At 41.5% G+C, this 10,719-nt stretch overlaps 1 protein-coding gene across 1 annotated transcript; it reads left to right on the top strand.

The window, feature by feature from the left end:
* Positions 1-591: 591 nt before the first annotated feature.
* Positions 592-1,481, top strand: c12h9orf116 (chromosome 12 C9orf116 homolog). The gene is made up of 3 exons (XM_012851860.3): positions 592-715; positions 1,018-1,096; positions 1,213-1,481. Exons 1-3 carry the CDS (start codon positions 621-623, stop codon positions 1,393-1,395), a joined length of 357 nt encoding a protein of 118 aa, XP_012707314.2. The 5' UTR covers positions 592-620; the 3' UTR covers positions 1,396-1,481.
* Positions 1,482-10,719: the final 9,238 nt, after the last annotated feature.

Raw genomic sequence — 10,719 nt, 5'->3', positions numbered from 1 at the left:
TAAAATGTCAAATGCCATATACTTTTATGATACGTTCTAAAACTATCAAGTACTGAGAAAGTCATGTGCTGAAATATTTTGCATGTTGAGGCATATAGAGATAGAGAGTAGAGTATATAGAGAGAGAGATAGAGAGAGAGAGAGAGAGAGAGAAACAGGTAGAAAGAGAGAGAGAGAGGAGATAGAGAGATAGAAACATTTATAAATAGATGACAATACCAATATACAAAAATATATATTTACACATATATATATATAAAAAACTATATATATATATATAACTATATATATATATAACTATATATATATATATATATATATAGATAGATATATATATATATATAGATAGATAGATATATATAACATGTAAAATATTTCAGCACCTAATAATTGATAGTGTTAGTACATCCACTGACCATAGAATTACCTATGAAACGTTTTCACACAACCAGAAAACTGCTTGTTGTTGCAACCAAATCCTATGGGATTCTGTGAGACTAGGGAGTAGCAAGATGGCGGCCAGTAACTTCAGTTTGTCGGCAAAATCAGCACTCCAGTGTATAATATAGCTCAGATCTCCGCCCACCCGTCTCCATGGTAACCACTCTGTTGCTGCCAACATGGAGGATCAGAAAGGTCAAACCAGCGACTTTTACCGGACGGATCCAAACCTGCCGCAGAGGTTCAACAACCCCGACTCTTTCCAAGGTTACGGGTAAACGAACACTGCAGTCACATTATATACAGGCTGCCAACAGACTGCTGATGTAAAGCACTACAGTTTAGCAGCAATACTGCTGGTAGTACTACAGACGGCCAGTAGCAGTACTTTGACACCACTTGATTTAAACACATTCAGGAACTGTGCAGCTGTGATACTGTCCCTGGTGTTACTTTAGATTAGTAGCAGCACCTGACTTTAGGATGGATTGTGCTCAGAGTTGGGGTTACTAAAGCAACGCTGCTATAACTACAGCTTGTTTTCCCTGATGGAGATGCTGTTTGTTTGGTTCTCAGAGGGAAGAAGATTCATCCTTTATATCGGACCTGGAACCAGACGTACGGCAGCAAGACTCCAACGGTTCATGAGATGCAGGTGAGACAAAAAGATTTATTTGTAGGTTTAGTGAGCTGATTTGATTCCAGCTGCAGGTGAAACACGGGTTCCCTGTTTGAATGTTTTTTTTTTTTTTTTTTTTTTTGCTGTTTCAGACTCAGTTTAATGTGACATCTCATCGGTTTTCGGAGCTGCAGCTGCAGAGCGGGATGTACGAGGATCACGGCTTCAACACAGCCCTGGAAAGGAGCAAAGTCATGGTTTCTGCAGAAATCCAGAACAACAGACTCCAGCATCTGCGTCATTATATAAACCAGAGCAAGGAGCATCATCACTAGAACAGCATCACACAATAAATTAGCTTTTTGTTCTCCAATATGGCTTAAGACTGAGAAACAAATAAAAAAAAAATAGCTGCACCAGTCTTCTGGTACATTCCTCTGGTATATCTGTCAATTTACTTGTCATTTTTCGCTTTAACCAGCTGATGGCAGCATTATTTCAGATGATTTAGAACTAAATCTTCTCAACACTGCTCAGTGATCTAGAAATCAGGTCATCTGGGGTTGGGAGGTTCCTGTTGTGAACTGATTTACCTTTTTTTTTTTTTTACTGACTGGCATCAGAATCAGGGAGACTGAGAGCACCGTGTTCTGCGATTTATCAATTTTAATCTAGGCAAATATAATCTCTTTATCCTTTAGCTTGAATAATGTTTCTGATTCAATAAAATTTTATTTATATGGCTCATATTCCCAACATATCATCTTAAGGCTCTTTCCAAAGTCAGACTCCATCAGATCCTCCAGGTCGGTCAGAAAGTTTCCTCTCTAAGGAAACCCAGCAGGTTGCATCAAGAATAAGAATTGTCTTGATGCCAAAAAGAGTCCAAAAGGTTTTACTTTCACCAGTGGACCCTCACTGCTTTAGTGCTCCTCTTGATTTATACATGCAAGAAGCTTTATTAGATTTTATGCTGGGACTATTTCACGTTCAATGGACACTGAGACAGGAAGGTAGATGAGGAAAAACAGAGAGAAACGGATGAGACAAAATGCTAAAAGGGAGAGAAGGTGAGAGAGAAAGAGGAGAGGAAAGAGAGAGAGCGATATAACATCCTCTGAATCTGCTTCTATATAGGAAATGTTTGACCAATCTGTATAATATGATTGATTTTGACTTTGTAAAGTGCCTTGATATGACATAAGATAAGATAAGATAGGCTTTATTGATCTCACATTGGAGAAATTCACTTGACACATCGGCTCAGTAGTCAATAATCAGAAGAAGATGCCAAAAGTAGGAAAAGGTGCATCAGTTATATACAGTGTGTCCTTGTATATACAGTGGATAGAAAAAGTAAATAAGAAAAATAAGAATAAAATACAAAATTAGAAATAAGGCAGAGGATGTCTTATGTAAATTTTTTCACTGTGACTTATACGCATGTGTATTGACATATATTCAGGTGTAATAGCAGCAGAAGTCACTTCTTTCAGGAATATTGCACAGTGTATTAAATAGAATTGCACATTAGTTATTGCACGTTGGTTATTACAGTTACAGTTATTGTTATAGTTGTGGTTACAGTTGTGGTTACAGTTATAGTGCAGCATTGTATAATCTGATGGCAGCAGGAATGAATGACCTGCGGTAGCGCTCCTTCTTACAAACAGGGTGTTTTAGTCTGTCACTAAAGGAGCTGCTCAGCTCCTCTACAGTCTGGTGCAGGGGATAAAAGGTGTTGTCCATGATGGATGTGAACTTGGACAACACCTTCCTCTCAGCTACTTCCTCCACAGAGTCCAGAGTGCAGCCCAGGACAGAAGTGGCCTTCCTCACCAGCTTATTCAGTCTCTTTCTGTCCCGCTCTGCGCTGCCAGGAGCCCAGCAGACGACAGCATAGAGGAGGGCTGAGGCCACCACAGAGTCATAGAAAGTTTTTAGCAGAGGCCGCTCACTCCAAAGGACCTCAGCCTCCTCAGGAGGTGGAGGCGGCTCTGGCCCTTCTTATACAGAGCGTCGGTGTTATGAGTCCAGTCCAGTTTATTATTGATGTGAACACCCAGATATTTGAAACTCTCCACAGTTTCTATGTCCTCCCCCTGGATGTTCACAGGGGAGTGAGGTGGGGGTCTTCTCCTGAAGTCTATCACCATCTCCTTGGTCTTACTGGTGTTTAGACACAGGTGGTTCTTCTGCTTCATGAATTGGTGCTATGTAAATAAAATTGAATTGAACTGAATTGAATTGATTTAAAAATGCTCAATAGTGGTTGTGAGGAGCCAAAGTCCCCCAGAAAACGGAGGCAGACGCCAGGGGAACCAGAAACCCAGACACCCGAAGGACCGCCAGGGCAAAGGTGCCCAAGAGGGGACAACACAGGGAAAATGTCCTCCCCCCATACCAGGAAAGAGGAGAGACGGGCCCCAGGAAACCCCCCAACAGTCACAATGCTGAAGCCCCTGGGAGCCGTGGGGACGAGCCAGAGCGGATCCAGCCATGGGCCCAAGGGACCTGAGGTTAGGGATGGTGGAGGAATGACTGGGGGGAATTCAGCTCCCCCGCTGACTCTAGTAGGCATCCCCGAGACCCAACCGCAGACTGTCTGAGGGGAAGAACAAAACACTGCAGTCAGATGGTCCACCCAAACCATGCAGATCCGTTCGGCGGACAGAACCAGGACCGAGAGCTGCCATCAACCAGGACCGAGACAAGGAGCCGCACTCACATTCAGATATTATTCTGTGTGAAGAACATTTAATAATAATAATAACCTAAAGATTTCATTTTCATGTGGATCTTTAAGACAACATGAATTTTATCCGAAATCTTATCAGATTCTCCTGAACAGAACAGATGAACATTAAAATAATGATTTCCCATTACCTAAGCTTTTTTCTACCTTAAAAATTTCAAGAATACAATGTTCATATTAATATAGACACATTAGATATTTTGTACCAGTTGGCCCAGTAAACCCAGATTTTCTTTCAAAGATGAAATTCATTTTGTTTCATTTTCGTTTCTTCTTCTCTCACTGAATGTTGGTTTTCGTCCAACACACTCAGTGTGTTGCCGACAACCATCTGACACGCTCACGCTGCGCCTGCTGCAGATGGAGATGTTGTTTCCATGACAACCCGTAGAGGAACATGATTTATTTAAAGGCGATCTCTGCTCCTCTTCTTCTGCTGCCAGACTTTGTCATGAAGTCAGCAGTCAGAAGCTGCAGTAAAAAGGCCTGAAATTGTGCACGACAGAGTGCTGAAAAATTAATGTTTCTAAGTGTTTCTCTGTGGAAACTGGGTACATTTCTCTTTCATTTTAAATACTATTTTTCTCAAAATAAACATCAGCCTGTCATGAACTGACATCCTGTTCACATTCACCTTGGTATGAAGTAGCTAGAGTTCTGCCTGGTTTATTCATGAACATAACACATTGTTCTGATGTTAAGAACATTTAAAGCTTAAATTATAAAACAGAATGATTTGATCAGCTCAACATTTAGCAGCAACAACTAAAAGCTGCTTCCAATAAAACAGCTCTTAGTGTGTAAACAGTATAGAAGCTTCAATTCAATTTCAATTCAATTTTATTTATATAGCGCCAGATCATGAAACATGTCATTTCAAGGCACTTTCCAAAGTCAAATTCAATCAGATTATACAGATTGGTCAGAAATGTCCTATATAAGGGAACCAGTTAATTACATCAAGTCTCTCCAAGCAGCATTCACTCCTCCTGAAAGAGCGTAGAGTCACAGTGGACAGTCGTCTGCATTGTTGATGGCTTTGCAGCAATCCCTCATACTGAGCATGCATGAAGCGACAGTGGAGAGGAAAACTCCCCTTTAACAGGGAGGAGAACCTCCAGCAGAACCAGAACCAGGCTCAGTGTGAACGCTCATCTGCCTCAACCCAATGGGGATTGGTATATAAACAAATATATATTTATTTATATATGTACACATATATAAATATAGGCAGGGAAACATTAAAAGTGATGAGGAAATGGTCTGTTATCTGTAGTTTATCAGATGTTGGATGGAATAAGACCAGAGCAGCAGATTAAATCCAGGGTATGTCCTTTGATGTGAGTGGGAAAGTCAGAGAATTGATTAAAACCAAAGCTATCCAGGTATAATAGGAAGTCTCTTGTTAGGGGATGATTATCATTGTCCAAATGTATATTAAAGTCCCCCACTAATATTACATTAGGAGACGAGGTCAAAAGCTGGCTGAGTAAGGCAGCAAATTCATTTAGAAAGCCACTGTGTGGTTTAGGGGGGCAGTAGACAACAGCAATAATGGTGCGAGTAACGCTGGGAGTTCACAGGCTATGCATTTCATTGAATTGAAAGCAGGCACAGATACAGGAAGTACTTTGAACTTCTCACTGTAAATTATTGCGAGGCCTCCACCGCAACATGTCCTTCGTGGCTGCCACATATAAAACCCCGCTGGAGTGAGTCGTGAAGCTCACTAACAGTCATTTTGTTGTTGCAAGTTTCAGAAAGGCAGAGAAAGTCCAATTTATGGTCAATAAGGATATCCTGGATGAGATGTCCTTTGCCAGTGAGCGAGCAGACGTTAAGGAAGTTGGAGATGAAGTTATCATGCTTGACCGGAGAGTTAGCCGACCTAGCTGGGCAGGCTAGCACACGGTGAATGTCTGTGGTGCCCGACGGGTAAGGGGACCAGAAGGAATTCATAGCCTTGGAGCATTCAAAATGAAAATTCAGATGAGATGCACGATGAATATATTTACGACGAGTAAGAAGAGCAATGTCCAGGTTGAAGCGCAGAGTTTCAGGTGGAGGAAGAGCCAGGTAGCAGCTCATCGGCTGTATTCTGGAAGAGGCTTGATTCTGGTTTGAGAAAAAAAATAACAATAAAGTAAACTAGGCCATTGCAAGCCAAAAATGAATTTGGCTTATCCGCATTGTTTGTTCCTGGAGCGGTGTCAGTCACAATAGACCAGTTCATTGTTATTGCTTTAATCCTGATTTTTCGCGCCTGCGCGCCGGACTGGTAGGCAAAAGGCGAACACAATGGCGGACGCAAACAAAAGAAACGATGACTTCTCGACGTATTTTTGTTCTTTAGATAACGTATCACAAGATCATTATAAGAGTAAGTTGATGGTTGATGGTATCAGATTGCCAGATCCACACAGCAAAAGCCTGAAGGGACGGAGCGAGTCTGTGAAATGCTGGCAAGTGTTCTGTATGGCGACATATACAGCTGAATTATAAACACGGCAGGCCAGTACAGACGAGAGAGCACGAAAGCCATGAAACCACTGGACGGCTACAATTTTTTTAAATCGGGACATGTTCAGACATGTTTGTGTAAAATACTGAAGTGGAGTCGGACACAGACAGCGCCTCAGCAGAGAGGAAGACCCGCCATCGGTAGGTTAAAAAAAACATTGTTCACTAAGGATTATTTTGGTGTTTTTGTCTTATTAATCCTTTTCACAGACTCGTGCCAGAGAGTTTGCATACATTGTACATGTACGTATATTATTATGAAACGAACGTTTACGTTTTGAATTAAGAATATATCCTAATTTTTATTTATATAATTATTTAAGTAGAACAATGACTAGAGCAGAATTAAGTTGTATTTACCGAAGATGAAGCGTAGACTGCAAATTCTGTCGTAGTATGATGGCTCTCCCAGTCCATTGGGAATGTCTGCCTGCGCTCTTTTCATTGAAATTATCCATTTCTTTCTTCTTTCTTCGTCCGTCGGTAAACGAAAGAAACGTACATCCAACGATTTGGAATGCCTCTGTGTGCAACCGGGAGCACAACAAGTCGTAGGCATTGTTTAGATTCCAAAAATAAACTAACTAAAAGCACGCTCTAATTCACCCGTTTTGTCATGTAGTAGACGAGAACAGTACTGTTTTTGCCTACCAGCAGGACCCGGATGTAGCGCTGACGTCACGCGTGAACTGGTTTATGCCAGGAGGAATACTTGGGCAGGTATGCTAGAGCAGCTTCACACACAGAGTAGCAGCAGCAAATTGCGCTAGCGTCCACTTGGAAGTGCCTTGTCACAAATTTTAACTTTCAGAGCAATCCAATTAATCCACAGCCACAGTCAGGCTCCTAAACATATGAAGGATCTTTTGAAACCTCTTTGCTCACCCAGAACCTTAAGGTCATTGACTCAAATATTGTTGGTGGTTCCTCGGACCTGTTGCAAAAATCATGGTGATCGTGCTCTGAGACTTTGGAACGCTCTCCCGCTGTCTCTTCGCTGCACAGAATCCAAAGTCTCTTCAAAACACATCTAAAGACATTTTTACTTTTGCTTAAGAATGTTTTTGTATTTTTAAATTGCTTTTGCTCATGTGAAGCAGTTTTAGGTCTGCAACATGCACATGTCAATGTCTGTGAAAGGTGCTATAGAAATAAAAATGTACTTACTTCTAGAGTATCTAATTTATTTGTAAGGATGAGAATATTCAATGTACCTTATGCTGGGTGGCAATGTGTCTCAGACCCCATCCTTTCCATCTTTATCATCCTTAGCCTCCCTACCTTTTCCATTCTCCTCACTTGCATCTTGTTTGGAAAAGATAAAGGTGTTGGTTGGTACTCCACACCAAACAAAAACAAAACTCTGTATTACTTCTTCGAGCCAGACCATTGCTCTTTCCAATGCAGTTACCAGTCTTGGTCGTATTTTGATCCACCACTAACCTTTGAAAGCCATATCCAGCATATCTGTAAAATGTCATTTCATCACCTCTGAGACATTGTAACTCAGACTCACACTCCCCCTCTCTGATGCAGAGAAGCCCGCCCATCCCTCATCTCCCCAAGACTGGACTATTGCACTGCACTTCTCACCGGGAACCCTGGTAAGAACAGGCGTTAAGTGCAGTATGTTCAGAAGCATGCTGCCAAGATCCTGATGAGAGGGTGTAAACATGAACACCCCCCATTCTCTGTTCACTTCACTGACTTCCTGTCTCCATCGAGATTACTTTTCACTGTCTGTACAGTGATGTACCATCTCACTTAAAGACTTTCTCATGATTCAGTGTCCCACAGTCACTCTCTTTCTAAACACCAAGCTTCTCCACCTTCTTGTCCCCAAAAGGTGATCGGGCCGTTTTCTATGCCGCCTCTCAGCTGTGGACCGCTCTGCCTCCACATGATGTAAAGCTGACCCGAAAACCTTTCTTTTCATTTATTTTCTTTAAAGATCTCTTTTTAAAAGTCTGGTCCTGTTTTTATTTTCTTTGTTTATAATGTACTTTTCTGCTGTATTTTATTAGCAATTTATCTTTTCAGTCTATCTGACACATTTACTTCATTAAAAACAGTCATACTCAAATTATTTCATTTACTTTAATACATAAGTGCTTGAGCTTTTAATAAAAAGAAAAATAATCAACCATACAATTTCAGGGCTTTTATGTTATCTGGTCATTTCTAATATATGTAATGTCCAAACTACTAATTAATTTGTGAACAACATGGAATATGCACCATTTGACACTGTGATTGGCATATTGCCTCTCGCCTATTTCAATGGGCGAGAGTCAAAGTCTTCAGCTGATCCAAAATGCTGCAGCAAGAGTTCTGATGAAAATCAACCAGAGGGATCATATTTCTCCAATTTTAGCTTCCCTTCATTGGCTTCCTGTTAAATCAAGAATAGAATTTAAAATTCTTATTCTAACGTATAAAGCCCTTAATAATCAAGCTCCATCATATATCAGAGCTCTGATTACCCCGTATGTTCCTAACAGAGCTCTTCGCTCTCAGACTGCAGGTCTGCTGGTGGTTCCAAGAGTCTCTAAAAGTAATGGGAGGCAGATCCTTTAGCTATCAGGCTCCTCTCCTGTGGAACCAACTCCCAGTTTTGGTCCGTGAGGCAAACACCCCGTCTACTTTTAAGACTAATCTTAAAACTTTTCTTTTTGACAAAGCTTCTAGTCAGAGTGGCTCATGTTACCCTGAGCTATCCTCTATAGTTATGCTGCTATAGGCTTAGGCTGCTGGAGGACACCAGGGTCTATTTCTCTAACTGGGTTCTCCTACTGCTCTCCAATCTGCATTATTTGTTAGTTCAGCTTTTAACTTTTTGTTCTCAGTCATTTTTCTCTTCATAGTAGGTACAGCTGGTCTGGCGTTCTGTTACCTGTGACATCATCAGGGGAGGCAGATCATCCTCTATTACCATCTAACGTAGAAAGTACTCCTGGGTCAATGTAAGCTTCTGTGCTTTCTGTGTCTCTGCTCTTTCTTCTCTAAGCCCCAGTGGGTGGAGGCAGATGAGCGTTCACACTGAGCCTGGTTCTGGTTCTGCTGGAGGTTTTTCTTTCCCGTTAATGGGGAGTTTTTTCTTTCCACTGTCGCTTCATGCTTGCTCAGTATGAGGGATTGCTGCAAAGCCATCAACAATGCAGACAACTCTCCCTGTGGCTCTACGCTTCTCCAGGAGTGAATGCTACTTGTCGGGACTTTGATGCAATCAACTGGTTCCCTTATATAGGAAATATTTTGACCAATCTGTATAATCTGATTGAATTTTACTTTGTAAAGTGCCTTGAGATGACATGTTTCATGAATTGGCGCTATATAAATAAAACTGAACTGAATTGAATTGAAATGCTGGAGATAGGCACCAGCACCCCTCGCGACCCCATGAGGGATAAAGCGAGTAAGAAAATAAATAGATAGAGGGATCTCCTTACTGTGACATATTATCTCTTTTCTAATACATAAGCATGTTTAAAACGCATTCTCTATTGCTTCACATTACGTTTGGGAATTCCTCATGCTTCATACAATTTTGTCCTCAGCGTAGTAATATGTCACTTGCCTAACTTTAGCTATGGCTTCCTTGCCTGTCTCTATCTTAGCTTCTCCATCTCTGTCTCCTCCTCTCTCCTGCTCTCTGTGTCTGATGTTCAGTTATTCCTCTGCCTCCTTTTGTGAAAATGTTACATGTAATGAATGATGTGATTTTGTAGCTTTGGAGGCGAGGGTGTCAGAACTTTAGGCCCTACTCAGTGCTGTTGAAAAACCAGCAGAAAGCTGAGGCCCCTTAGCTAGCGTGTATCCACAAAGGTCAGCATCACGTAGCGGTCCTCCATCAGAGCCCACACAGCCAGTGTGAGAGAATTAAAGAGGACCCAAAAAAACAGTAATCTTATGGAATAAAAAATAAGACTAAAAAAAGAACAGAGGAAAGATTGTCTCTTATAGCCAGGGTGGGGGACTTTATTACAAGTACACCACCATGCAACACAATCCTCTTGCCAGACTTTATAAGGCATCTTAGCAGTCCTCAGATCGGCCCACTTGCTTGCTCTTCTGTTCAACTGACAAGACAGACAACTTCTGTGTTGTCTGAATTTTAAATCAGAAAACAGTAATTCCAGATTTTGGTGAAAGCACTCCTTGATCAGAGCTTCTGTGCTTTCTGTGTCTCTGCTCTGTCTTCTCTAAGCCCCAGTGGGTCGAGGCAGATGAGCGTTCACACTGAGCCTGGTTCTGGTTCTGCTGGAGGTTCTCCTCCCTGTTAAAGGGGAGTTTTCCTCTCCACTGTCGCTTCATGCATGCTCAGTATGAGGGATTGCTGCAAATACATCAACAATGCAGACGACTGTCCACTGTGGCTCTACGC

This window comes from Fundulus heteroclitus, chromosome 12 (genome assembly GCF_011125445.2).
Source record: "Fundulus heteroclitus isolate FHET01 chromosome 12, MU-UCD_Fhet_4.1, whole genome shotgun sequence".
NCBI classification, from domain to species: domain Eukaryota; kingdom Metazoa; phylum Chordata; class Actinopteri; order Cyprinodontiformes; family Fundulidae; genus Fundulus; species Fundulus heteroclitus.
Note: the sequence above shows the minus strand (reverse complement) of the source record. Positions and strands in the feature narration are given on the sequence as shown.